The 14,601-nt window shown below is 40.7% G+C and overlaps 1 protein-coding gene across 5 annotated transcripts in view; it reads right to left on the minus strand.

Moving 5' to 3' along the window:
* Positions 1 to 14,601, minus strand: part of ap3d1 (adaptor related protein complex 3 subunit delta 1) — a 91,342-nt gene that overhangs the window by 71,024 nt on the left and 5,717 nt on the right. For 2 of the 5 annotated variants that reach the window (XM_072482450.1, XM_072482451.1), the window contains exon 2: positions 7,760 to 7,825. The exons of the other annotated variants lie outside the window; for them this stretch is intronic. In XM_072482450.1, coding sequence (XP_072338551.1) covers positions 7,760 to 7,825 — 66 coding nt within the window. The remainder of the gene's footprint in view (positions 1 to 7,759; positions 7,826 to 14,601) is intronic. 5 annotated transcript variants of the gene reach the window in all.

Raw genomic sequence — 14,601 nt, forward strand, 5'->3', positions numbered from 1 at the left:
ACCCAGTCCATTAATTAGAACACAAATTGTGGTTTGTAATTCTTCCTCTTTTGATCTCATACACAGGAGGCTGGGGTGGATGGACAGAGGGAAGAAAATCCAAAATAGGTAAACCACCACTTAAAATGAATTCAAGGGACTAACTAGGAGAATCTGTTTGCATTTGGAAATATTTATTAAAAAATAAAAATTGGGAAAGTTATTGCTGCACGAGATGGAGTTTCCTCTGGGTGAAATTTCTCTATTAAGTTTCCTCATTTTAGAATTTTCATTTCTATCTGGATATAGTCAGTCGGAAAAGACAGTCAGTAAAAAAAAAAGAGGCCACTCCCTCCCCTCCCAATTTGTCTTTTGCCACCTGTACTACCAGTTCCCTCAATCCATTGTTACTGTTGAGGACCCTTCATGCATGGTGAAAATATAAGCTTTCTATGACTCCATTACTGCTACATACGTTTCAATTAGCTCTTGCACAAGATGACTCACCAAGTTTTTAAAAAGCTTTTTAGATAGCAATGGGGATAATAAATCATTTCCAGGAATAGCTTTATCTGAAGAACGTTAGATGAAGCACACTGAAAATTATGTCAATATTCTAAGATTAAAGGGGTAATTCACATTTGAGCTAGTGTGCTGTCTCCTTCCCCGACACCATTTCTTTATACACAGAAGCATTTCCCAAGGTATATCAATTTCAAATAGATTTTAGATCTAGCTATGTTCTTTGGAACATAGAAATGCAAATATATCCAAAATAATAATTTGCATTTATATATCAATATGTGCTTATTTCTTGAAAATTCAGGGAGAAATAAAGGGAATTACTTGTGACAAGCAAATCATGCTTTATATTGAGAACATTTACAGCAAATCCTTAAGGAAATAGATTTTCAGCTTATTCTTACTTTCTGCATGTGAAAATTGCTCCAAAATACAATTAAACCGAAAAGTTCCAGATGAGTTTTCATATGATATAAACTATTTTTTTGGCCGGGGGGGGGAGGGGGGGGGGGGGGGGGGGGGGGGGGAGAGAAGAGAGAATCGCGTTGCGCCCGTCGGGGGCCATTGGCAGCGGCCCCCCCTCGGCGATGGGCCAAGTGGCCGCCCATTTTTGGCCAGACCCTCCGGCGTAAATCAAACCAGGTCCGTACCGGCGCTGGCCCTGGGGCGCGCCCCCCACCGTGGTCTGGCCCGCGATCGGGGCCCACCGATCCGCGGGCGGGCCTGTGCCGCGGGGGCACTCTTTCCCTCCGCACCAGCTGCTATAACGGTCCGCCATGGCTGGCGCGGAGAAGAAACCCCCTGCGCATGCGCTGGGATGACGCCAGTACACGCTGGCACTCCCGCACATGCGCCAACTTGTGCCGGCCAGCGGAGGCCCTTCGGCGCCGGTTGGCGCGGTGCCAACCACACTGGCGACGGCCTCGCCCCTGAAGGTGCGGAGGATTCTGCCGGTTGGGGGAGAATCCGGCCCAATGAATTTGTTGTACAGTCAATGCTGACTATTTGGACTAAGACACATACTTTTAGTTTGAAAGCTTAACCTGATTTTAGTACACATCCAAAAGTAAATATTGCTCGACAAGGAACAGATTGTATCCGAGTTAGTTGATGGGTCTACATCAAAATATTTAACCGCAACTCAAAGTGCATTATTTTATGCTTTGTGTCGACACTGCAGCTATAATGGAAATGGTACCTGAATCTAGACTCTGGGCCAATCCACTGCCAGTTTGAGCCCCAAGACTCGATTTATCCGACCCAAAATTTAGTGCCCATTGTCATGCAAGAGTGCCTTTAAGAAATGGATGTGTAAGCAATGTACCTTTAAGAAAACAGTGATGTCAGAGAGTGGGTGGGGCTGGGCTTTAGGTCAGCCATTTTGCAGATTTTTAGTTTCAGTTTTAAAAGCAGTGTCTGTATGTTTCCAGAGAGCTGCAAGTTTTGCAGTTTGGTTTTGCTGAGAGCAGCTAAAAAGTGCCTGGCTGGTTTTGCTGAGAGCAGTTTAAAAGAAGAAAGCCAATTTGCGACAGTCTCTGCCATTGTACAGAAAATATATATATCCTTTAACCTGATGTGATACTGTTTAACGGTGTTAAGTCTCTTGGAAGTTTGAAGGAACATGTTATGGAATTATTTACTGTTGCAATATTTTCTGAGTTATCTTTGAAGTAAAGGGTGTTAAGAGATCCAATGTTTATGTAAGATGTTAAGATGAGTTCATGGAATAAACAGTGTTTTGTGTTTAAAAACCCACATGTCCATAATTGTAATCCCACACCTAGGAAAAAGCCGTGTGCTCGGAAAAGCAACAAATCCATTAAAGGGAGAGGTTGGTTGAACTCCATGATACATTTTGGGGTTCTGAAAAGCCTCGCCCATAACAATATGGAAAGCCCAAACCATTGCATTGTGACAATAACCACAAATTGTACATTAGCTTCCCCAAGCTTTACATACATAAATTTACGGTTTTGAATACAATGATTTACCCATCTGATGCCACACCCATTGAATAACTTGTTAAACTGTCAGATGTAAATGATGTATGGTGAATGAGACACTCAGTCACTGAGCAGAATCACTGAGGAGCACCAAACATTTTGGGGATAGTGGGCTATGGCAAGAATTCAGAGGCACTATAATGGAGATGATTAGTTTAGTCTTATTTTATGTTACACTACAAGATTGAATGGTAATGGGGATAGGAGGGTGCGAAAGCGAGTGCCACTTTAAGGGATGCGTGGAATAAATCTGACGGGAGTAGGCCCAGCCATCCTAGAATGGTGTATCCCATACCTGATCAGTTTAAGACTAAAATGGTAAGTAAGACATGAAGTCTTTTTTCTATTCATTCATGGGATGTGGACAACACTGGCTGGGTCAGCATTTATTGCACATCCCTAATTGCCTTTGCACTGAGTGTCTTGCTAGGACATTTCAGAGGCAGTTAACAGTCAACCACATTGCTGTGGATCTGGAGTCACATGTAGGCCAGCCCAAGTAAGGGTGGCAAATTTTGTTCCCTAAAGGGTACTTGTGAACCAGCTGGGTTTTTTTTTGAAACAACAATCAACAATGGTTTCACAATCATTAAACCTAATTCCGGATTTTTTAAAAATTGAATTTAAATTTCACTATCTGCCCAAGGCAGTCTGAAGAGTCTCTGGATACTGGTCCAGTGACATTATTACATCCCCATCTCCGAATTGGCAAGTAAATATCAAAAGGCAGAGTCCTGTTCTTAATATATTTGCATTTATGAAGAACACTTGGAATTGATCAAAATTCACTGAAAACCATTCTGCGCACTTCTAACCTAGATGTAAATTAAATCAATTTCTTAGGTCACAATTGGCCTTATGTCAGAGTGCTCATCAATCTCACTTAGAAAGAGGAAATACATTTACATGGCATTATGCTAAAAATCACAGCATCGAGGACACACACACGTCTTTTTTTTGGTTCAAGTTCTAATGATGGTGGTCCCCGGGTCTTTAGCTCTGAAGTTAAATAGACTTGAAACATTAACTCTGCTTCTCGCTCCACAGATGCTGCCAGGTCTGAGATTTTCCAGTATTTTCTGTTTTTACTATCCTTTAGCTAGATATCAGGTGATTAATTCTCAAGTTTATGGTGCCCATTTACAGAAGTGGGAACAATTACATTGAACCCAGGCACCATTTAGTGTAGATTCAAAATTTCCAACAGTCACCATGAATATCATTTTCAGCTTGAAAATATTCTATTTGGGCAGCCTGTAGCAAATTAAGTTCGCACTACAACTGCCAGTGCAATGACAGACCATTTTAATGGCTGGAGAAGGCATGTGGACATCCAGAGGTAGTTCAACGGGTCCCGGCCAAAATAACATTGGGTCCCAGCGGCCTTAAAGATGTCAGCAAAGCAGGTTATCAGCGGTTGGGGAAGATTTTAGGAAAGCAGGATGGGAGCCCAGGATCCTAAACGGCTGGAAACTACTTGGAACTACTCGCTGATTCTGATCCATCAGTTTTTAAAGATTGCAAAAAATGGTTCTGGGGTCCGATCTATGCAAATGTGGTTCGTATCGAACCACATTTATACAAATGCATGAGGCTACTGCACAATTCAGATGTGAGCCTCAGACATCAGGGCTTTAGCAAGATGTAAATATTTTCATTTTTTTAAAAACCTGTTTATGAGAGAGAGGGAGGGAGGGAGAGAGAACCACCCCATAACTTTAAAAATGAACCTCACCTTTATTGCATGTATTTTTTTTTAGCCTAATGAGGATGTCTATTGGACGTCATTTAGGAGTTTTAAAAATTTATTTCACGGGGTGCGCGCATCGCTGTTACTGCCCATCCCTAATTGCCCTATAGGAAATGGTGGTGTGCCATCTTCTTGAACAGTTGCAGCCCATGTAATATAGGTACATCCACAGTGCTGTCAGGAAGAGAGTTCAAGGATTTTGCCCCAGCAACAATGAATGGATAGTGATCTAGTTCTAAAGCAGGGTGGTGTGTGGCTTGGCAGAGAGCTTGCAGGTGGTGGTGTTCTCATGCATCTGCTGCTCTTGTCCTTTGAACTGGTGGAGGTAAAGACTTTGGAATGGGCAACCGAAGGAGCCTTGGCTGCCACTGTGTATTGGTGGGGGGGGGTCGGGCTCCAATCAACGGGATTGCTTTGCCTGGATGTTGTCAAGTTTCTTTGTTCTTGGACCTGCATTCATCCAGGCAAGTGGTGAGTTACTTGCCGCAGAATTCCCAGTTATAGCATCAGTATGTATACGGCTGATCCAATTCAGCCCCAGGATGTTGATCAATTCAGTTGAATTGCTGCCAGCAAAATGAATGTTATACATTGAAAGGGGGGGAGGGGGGAAAAGAGAGAAAGGAGGGTGATGGGAGTTAGGCACATTCATACAAACGAGTAAGAATGTTTTTGAATGATTGTTCAAGTTTCGACTAAATGTGAAGTTCAGGTTTACAGATTATTTTGTGCTGCCCCTTCACATTCTACGACAAGCAGTACCAATACTTCTCATTTTTACAACCAGGGTCCTTTGATGCGGTGTTAATTAATCCAAAATAATCATGCTATTGATGGAACAGATAATGTCTCTATTCTACATAGCCTATTATCATAAATTTAAACACTGCTTCGATCATCTCTGACCCAATCAAACCAAGGGACCTTCACAAAATCACCTTGCCTCCTCATTGTAACTTTTTTTTAATCTGTAAACCACCACAATACACTCTTATGTAAACCCTATCAGACATACCTTAGATGAGGTGATCTCATTCAAGCATGTAAAGTTCTTACAAGGCTCGACAGGGCAGATGCAGGAAGCTTGTTTCTCCTTGATTGGTTGGGGCTGTGGAGACTCAATCATTGAGTATGTTCAAAACAGAGATGGACAGATGCTTGGATATTAAAGATATCAGGGCATATGGGTTGTGCAGGAAAATGCCTTCAAGATAGAATGACCTGCTCCCGCACCTATTTCCTCGGTTTCTATGCCTCCTTCCAATTCTGGGCCTTGGGGAGCTACTGAAGCCAATTGTTCACAAATACCCCTTCCCTTTCGCGTTCTAGACTAGGCAGAATTTGTTTCAGTAGCAATAATCAGCTTTTAAGCACTCTAGGCTAAAACAAATGTTGCATTCTGTTGCATTGAAACAACTCTAGCTGCACACCTATCCTGCAACAGCAGCACAAAGTGCACCCACCCTGTTACAAGTTGTGACACCTGAAACTTGATAGGTACCTGTCTGCGTCCAGTGCATTTTGATGATCTTTTCCATTGCAAGTGTTAGATTTCCACTACCTTACGGCTATGATCAATTTAGTCAAAACCTTTAAATTATACGAGTAGAATTGTTTGTTATATGAACAACTTTGACACCCCGTTCCCCTGAAGGCAAATATCTAAACTTGTGCCGTAGAAATGAAACCGATTACTCCAGCCAAATATTTTAACAACATTTCAAGAGAAAATAAATCACAATTAAGCTTTAAAAACAAGGTCTCCGCACACTCAAGCTATACACAGTGGAGTATCCTAAAGTTTCAAGAATTCAGCTTGTGCATAACGTTTGAATCCAGAACTGCTCATCATATCAAACCACAAAACATAAGCAGCATTGCAATAATCCTTAAGATAAATGACCCAATGTTGGCTCCTGCTAAGCCAGTCAAGTAAAATAAGCTTTAATTTCCTCTTTTCTGGAGATTTGTTTAATGGAGTTTTCATTTATGTTGGTGGATGGTCAAACAAGAGGCCACTTTCAAACTTAAACTACAATTTGATTTCAAATCTCTCATAACTATCGCTGTGAAAGGAATTTGATACTACAGTAACATTAGCACGAGCTAAGACAACAGAAGAGCTCAAGTTGCAATTGCATGGAGGCGTAACCATGGCATTTAAACCCTTGTGAAATTCAGAGACATGCTGTGAGCCACCCATGATGTCTGTTCAAATGGAAGGTAGGTTACATTTCAGACATTAGCGACAACTCAATCAATGGCAATATAATTAACCTCAAAATTCAACATATAATTAACTGTGTTACAAAACTTGTTTGCCAAAGACGAAACATTTTGTAATACTTGCAGATATATGTGCAATGAGAATATATAATTCTAGACACAAGAATGGTACCACTCAACACGCCTAATTGGGTCGAGGGTGGGAGAGATATCGGATTGAGGAAGCACTGACAGGTTCGGAGCAAACCAACATATTCGGCAACCAACCAAAAAGAGGTGTCTCCAGTTGGGAGGCTTGATTTGGATGATTTAGATAACCCAAGTTGCTTAAAACAATACCAATACAACAATGTACAGAAGTCGAGAATATTTCTTGACCTATAATGCAGCAAAGTGAATATTTAGACAATTCACCATGCAGAAGAGCCAAATATCCTGGAAGATTAAACTAGCTGCTTGTGATGTATTGCTGTGTAAACCCCAGTGCTCAAATTGGATTACTGCAATGTACTCGAACATCTAAATTTTATTCTTGGAGAAACTTAAACAAGCACTCAGTGGCAGCATTTCAATAAGAACACAGCAGGAAGAAAATGAAAACACTGATTGACGATTTACAAATGGATCTTTTAACCTAATTATGGATACAATGATATTCATTTGTTCTACCTACATGTACTAGTAGTGTTGTTGCATTCTGACACACAAAAATATTGCCCTGAAGAATTAATCTCTTGGACTAAACAAAATTCAGACAGTATTCAAATCTTCCACTGAATCTTGAATTTTCCTTATTTTCAACAAACATTATCTGAGCTACATAAGGAAAGGACACCTGCAATGGGGCTTTTTTCACGCTACTGAAATTCGACTTTTAATACCTCATGCCAATTTGAAAAAAGATCACTGAAAAATTAACACAAATGTATCAAATTAATTATTGAATTAAAATGTAGTTGCATAACTTTTCCCAAGTCCCTATTTTGTCAGGGCCCTATTTTTAAATAATTTCTGCAGTTATTGACAAACCAGCTAACTGATTCAGTTTACAATTCAAAAATTCAAAAATATTGGGTGAGATATAAGGAGAAAGACTTGCAACAGGTTTTCACAAATTAACCTCATTTTATGTTGTAAGTTTGATAACCAAACATTTGACTTCTATTCTCTCCAAGACAACAAAGTTATGACAATGCAAATTATATTTTTTCTTCAACATAACATGAAAGCCATACAAATTTCCTCAACACCAAATGCCAAAATAATAGTTAAATCTTGCCTGAATCGTTGATTCGTTTTCTCCCCTCCAGGTAAAAAGGCTCCATCTCACAGCCCCGTAAAAAGACTAATCCATATTGATAGCATAAAAATAAAAGCAAAATACTGTGGATACTGGAAATCTGAAGTAAAAACTACTAGAACGACATGGCAGGTCTGGCGGCAGCTATCAGGAGTAAAATAGTTAATTTGAGTCCAATATGACTCCTCTTTGGCACCCAGTGTTTGCAGTTCTGAAGACGGGTCATATTGGATTCGAAACGTTAACTATTTCTCCACAGATGCTGCCAGACCCGAGTTTCACAGCATTTTCTGTTTTTATCCCATATTGGTAGCAATCTTGCTTGGGTTTTACACCAATTTTCTCTTTTGGAAGCAGAGTTTGTGTGGATTCCGTATGGTTTGAAAAATCTGTGGTGTATATAACAGAGCAACCAATGTGCCAAATGCAAGAGGATATCAGTTCACCCGAACCATGCCCCAATGGTAGGATTCTGCTTGTAATAATGCCTTCAAGGAGTCACAGAGCAGAGACAAAAATCTGTCCTCATATGTACCTCCAAAAGAGGTATAATATAGTGTGATGGAGGCCTGAAATTATGGTATCTGCCCATACAAAAAGCTAGGAAATTGTCTTTTTCTTGACATCTTGAATAAATACAAAGAAAATAATTGTTTTTTTCCCCATCAACATTTAAGATGAATTAACTAGTCCAATGTCCTGAAAAGAAGAAGAAAAGTGTATTCAGAAATCCAAGGTTATTCTTAGCAGTTTAAGAATTCAACCAACTGTAATGTCAAACTCAATACAAAGTAAACCGTGATACCAACAGACAGGAATCCAATTTTCTCAGCTGAGGTCACAAGATTTTCCCCAGACATATTATTCTGCCACTTATCTTTTCTTAATATACCTTTAGGAGGGAAATTGATTTCCTTAGCCAAGGCAGTTTATAAAGCCCATTTTTATTGGAAAATTAACAGATCTTGGATAAGGCAGAAAAGTAATCAATGATACTTTTATTAACCAGAAGTTGCTCCTCAAAAGGTAGGTGTAGGACCCACAAAGACGAACAGGCTGTCTTCCAAGACAGAATTTGATAAAAGAAAACTACCGACTATGTTACAGATTTAAAAATGTTCCACAAAGATACCCGTTGCACATGGTGCTAAAACATGAATGCGCCATCATCCACCACTGACCCACCTCATTTTATTCAATAAAAACACAATATAGTGAGAGTTTGGCTTTGAAGAAATTGGAAGGGACCTTTTATAAATGGATATGGTGCACTGGATAGGAAGTGGCCATTGACATGGACCTCGAAAAGTAGCTTGCACACTCCACTCTCTCGCGGCCAGAGCACGTGACCAGTTCTCTGCCGCCATTTCTGGTCAGAAGGCTCCATCGATTTTTTAAAAACATCTGCACCTGGATCAGCACATCAGGAGGAGGCGGAGTGCCTTGCTGGGCTCCTGGCCGGCGCATTACTGAGGGAGCTCGCATGCACAGGACGGACGGCATTTTTGAAAGCCAGTTGCAGCCGTTGGGCACTTCTTTCCGCAACCAATGGCTCTGCAACCCTCCTTATACCCACCCGTGGTTTGCAATCCTGTTTGAATATTAATGCTCCATGCTTTACTAACTGCTTTCTCCACCTTCCCTACCACCTGCAAAGATCAATTTACATATACACCCAGGTCCCTCTGCTCCTGCACCCCCGTAAGAATTTTATCCCATAGTTTGTATTGTCTTTCCATGTTCTTCCTACCAAAATAAATCACCTCGCACTTCTCCACAAACTTTGAAATCATCCCCGACACACAAGATCTACATCATAGCAGGTAAAGCAAAGGTCCCAACACCTACCCTCGGAAGCACCACTACCAACCAACCTTCCTCCAGCCCGAAAACTATCCACTGAGTATTAATCTCTGCTTTTTATTATTCAACCAGTTTTGTATCCATGTTGCTACCATCCCTTTTATTCCATGAGCAAGAACTTTTCTCACAAATCTGTTGTGTGGCACTGTGTCGAATATCTTCTCAAACATCCACAGCATTACCCTCATCGACCCGGTTACCTCCTCAAAAGGCTCCAGCACGTTAGTCAAACACTATTTTCCCTTTTAGAAATCCATGCTGGTTCTTCGGAATCAACTCACATTTTTCCATGTGACTATCAATTCTATCCTGAATAATTGTTTCTACTTTTTTTAATGTAAAGTAGCCAATTCTTCTTTTTCCCCCACTTAGGAGAAATTTAGTGCGGCCAATCCAACTACCCTGCACATCTTTTGGATTGTGGGAGTGAGACCCAAGCAGACACAGGGAGAATGTGCAAACTCACACATATAGTGACCCAGGGCCAAGATCGAACCCAGGTCCTCAGTGCTGCTCCTGAATAATTGTTCCTAGACGTTTGCGTACCATGAACGTGAAACTGACTGACCTGTAATTGCTGGGGCTATCCGTACAACGTTTTTGAACAATACTGGGCTACAATTTAGACTTCAAATAGAAATTTCCCATGCACAGTATGGTTGGCAACATGCATTGAGTATGAACTCAATTGTGAAACCCAGAGGTTGGGCCCCTTTCCTTTTAACCACAGAAGGTACTTTGAATCACTAAAATTTTAATATTCGTCCAGTATATTTTATGCAATTTGGTTAGCATATCTTTTTCTTTTGAACCTTCTGTTAATTTTTGTTACAGTAGGAATTTAAATATTAAAAAGGAGCTTTTAGCAAAACACTTGTGACAAAAAAATTGATTTTATGAAGTTTGAAACTTTAGAACAAAACGGTGACTGATCTATAAGCCACTCATTCATCAAACTGACAAAGAAAATCTCCTTTACTATTTGCTACAAGTGCATTTCAGTGCCAATAAATCACAAATCTTATGTATATAATCAAAGGGGATGTGTTCATGACGCAACATCTGCATCATTCCAGATTTAACAACAAGTGTTTATACTGCAACTATCTACAGCTAGTTCTTCAGTGGGCTCAAAAAATAGAACTGATGGGTACATTAGAAAGGATGACTAAAGGCTTGGCCGAAAAAGTACGTTTAAAGGCCAGTGTTATCATGAGTACAGGTTGTGTAGCGATTTAGTCAGGGAATTCCAAACTACAGAGTTAAGGCACCTGAAGGGATTGTTAATCATAGTAGAAAGGAAGATGTGTGGTACTAGAATCTAAAATCAAGGATACAAAATTGAGGGGAGGCTGTAGTGTTGGAGAATGTCACCGAGTTGTGGATGCACATGGCTGTGGAGGAGCTAAAATTTATGGTTGGTCACTTTAAAATTGCACCATTTGGAGATTGGACATGAACAATGCAGCTGAGTGAAAATTGAGTAATTGGCAAACAGGACAGGACATGGGCAGAGCTTAAGTTTGCACAGTTGAGTAATTGACGTGGAAGGGGTCAAAATCATGAAAGATACCTTCAATAGCAGAAAGAGAGAATTTGCAAGGGGTTAAAGTGGTGGAAATAGGGGTGCTGTTTTGTGACAAAGCCGATAAAGGATCCTAACAACGTTAGGATCAGATTATTTTTTGCTTACTTTGGAGGCTTTGATTACCCGACAACCCCCCCCCCCCCCCAAACAAGATGGAGATACATAAATAGCTCCAAATCTAAAAATGATTTGTGAGAAATTAAGATATGCTAATTTTGGCAATAAATAATTTCACGAGACAACTGTTCTAATAAGTTGATCTTGTACTTAATTTTGATTTGTCAAAATGTAAGATAATTTCTGTTTTCAACTTTTTCTTGTGAGCACTATTGAATCCACTTTACTTCTAAGATGTATCGAGCTCTTAACCTTCACAAAACTAGGTTCAATATCCTTTATTAGTTTGAAAAGGTGGGCTCCAATCATGTTGCGAGCCAGAAGATAGTAAAGAGTTTCCCTTAGACCATAAGACATAGGAGCAGAATTAGGCCACTCGGTCCATCAAGTCTGCTCCGCCATTCAATCATGGTGGATATTTTTCTCATCCCCATTCTGCTGCCTTCTCCCCATAACTCATGAACCCCTTATTGATCAAAAACCTATCTATCTCGGTCTTAAAGACACTCCGTGATTTGGCCTCCACAGCCTTCTGCGGCAAGAGTTCCACAGATTCACCACCCTCTAGCTGAAGAAATTCCTCCTCATCTCAGTTTTAAAGGATCGTCCCTTTAGTCTGAGATTGTGTCCTCTGCTTGTAGCTTTCCCTACAAGTGGAAACATCCTCTCCACGTCCACTCTATCCAGGCCTCGCAGTATCCTGTAAGTTTCAATAAGATCCCCCCCTCATCCTTCTAAGCTCCAACGAGTACAGACCTAGAGTCCTCAACTGTATTAGCGAGAGGCAACACGGCTTTGTGAAGATCAGGTCGTGTCTCACTAACTTGATAAGAGTTTTTCAAGGAGATCACAAAGATGATTGATGCAGGTAGGGCAGTGGATGTTGTCGATATGGACTTCAGTAAGGCCTCTGACAAGGTCCCTCATGGCAGACTGGTACAAAGGGTGAAGTCGCACGGGATCAGAGGTGAGCTGGCAAGATGGATACAGAACTGGCCAGGTCATAGAAGGCAGAGAGTAGCAATGAAAGGGTGCTTTTCTGATTGGAGGGCTGTGACTAGTGGTGTTCCATAGGGATCAGTGCTGGGACCATTGCGGTTTGCAGTATATATAAATGATTTGGAGGAAAATGTAACTGGTCTGATTAGTAAGTTTGCGGACGACACAAAGGTTGGTGAAATTGCGGATAGCGATGAGGACTGTCAGCAGGATTTAGATTGTTTGGAGGCTTGGGTGGCAAGATGGCAGATGGGAGTTTAATCTGGACAAATGTGAGGTAATGCATTTTGGAAGGTCTAAAACAGGTAGGGAATATACAGTGAATGGTAGAACCCTCAAGAGTATTGACAGTCAGAGAGATCTTGGTGTCCAGGTCCACAGGTCACTGAAAGGGGCAACACAGGTGGAGAAGGTAGTCAGGAAGGCATTCTTGCCTTCATTGGCTGGGGCATAGAGTATAGAAATTGGCAAGTCATGTTGCAGCTGTATAGAACCTTAGTTAGGCCACACTTGGAGTATAGTGTTCAATTCTGGTCGCCACACTACCAGAAGGATGTGGAGGCTTTAGAGAGGGTGCAGAAGAGATTTACCAGGACGTTGCCTGGTATGGAGGGCATTAGCTATGAGGAGAGGTTGAATAAACTTGGTTTGTTCTCACCGGATTGACGGAGGTTGAGGGGCGACCTGATAAATGTCTACAAAATTATGAGGGGCATAGACAGAGTGGATAGTCAGAGACTTTTTTCCAGGGTAGATGGGTCAATTACTAGGGGGCATAGGTTTAAGGTGCGAGGGGCAAGGTTTAGAGGAGGAGATGTACAAGCCAAGTTGTTGTTTGTTTTTTTTTTTTTTTTTTTACAGAGGGTAGTGGGTGTCTGGAACTCGCTGCCGGAGGAGGTGGTGGAAGTAGGGACGATAGTGACGTTTAAGGGACATCTTGACAAATACATGACTAGGATGGGAATAGAGGGATACGAACCCTGGAAGTGTAGAAGATTTTAGTTTAGACGGGCAGCATGGTCGTCGCAGGCTTGGAGGGCTGAAGGGCCTGTTCCTGAGCTGTACTTTTCTTTGTTCTTTGTTCCTCATATGACAAGCTCTTCATTCCTGGGATCATTCTTGTGAACCAGACAGACTCATTTTTCAGAAGCTCCATGGAAACTCTTCAACAGCTAAAATGATGACAATTTGCTCTGCAGTTCTGCAAAGGGTGCTGAGATTAAAGAAAGATTTATAATCGAATCAAATATGGTGTTCAGTCTTACTTCCCTTTCGCCCAATATATCTGATCTGTAATTTGTAGCACAAACATTTCAGTTTCTCAGTGTTATTTATTTGTCCAGGAGGTTTGGTGTTACCCTAACTGAAGTTCAAAATTGCAACTGACATCGCAGCAGTTTAATCAAGAAATATCTTGCTATCACTATTTGAAGAATCTACACCCACCTCATGCAACAAACTTTTATATCCTTCCAAAGAAATTCAACGGTCAAAATATATAATTGCTTCATGTCGAAGTAAAGTTTCACTTACATCCAAGAAAACTTTCACACACCCTTTAATGCAGCACCAAAAACTTTCAACAGAAGACGTGTCTAAACCATTCGTTCATGTGGAAGGGAAATGTCAACATCGAAGAAGAGAACCAAATGGCCTCTTCAAGGTTGTAACTCCCAACATATTTCCTTACGTGCTTAATGTTAAAATCACAGCAACACAGGATGGAGCTGGGAATTTATAATGTACTTCTGCAATAATCTTCTCACATTTATAACTGAAAGAGCCTCAAAATGTTACAGAGTAAATAAACTACTCAAATATCCTTGTCCAACATGTTCTTGCTCGATTCAACAATCTACAGAAATGTTTCATAGATTGTCAGGCTGAAGGGACAAGGCTCAGAGAGCGAAAAAGAGAATCATGAAAGTGATGAGGCAACATGAATCTTGGCTGTGATGGGAAAGTGAATGTGATGTGTCAAAACAAACTATCAAAGCAGATTCAGCGATTTACACTCGCATACCAAGTTCCTTGGACAAAAATTCAAAAGCAGACTAAGCTATGTTATTCCTCTGCATCTGTTAAGTGCTGATGTCACAAGCTTCCAGGAATTTTCCCAAGTTTAAAAAAAGATTTAGTTTATTTTAAATCACAGCATGTCCATGTCACATTGAGAAAAATATGCAAAAATTCAGATATTTGTACATATATCGTCCAATATCTGTAAAAAGCATTTGCAGTAGCTATTTCCATG

Source organism: Scyliorhinus torazame, chromosome 18, assembly GCF_047496885.1.
Source record: "Scyliorhinus torazame isolate Kashiwa2021f chromosome 18, sScyTor2.1, whole genome shotgun sequence".
Classification (NCBI taxonomy): domain Eukaryota; kingdom Metazoa; phylum Chordata; class Chondrichthyes; order Carcharhiniformes; family Scyliorhinidae; genus Scyliorhinus; species Scyliorhinus torazame.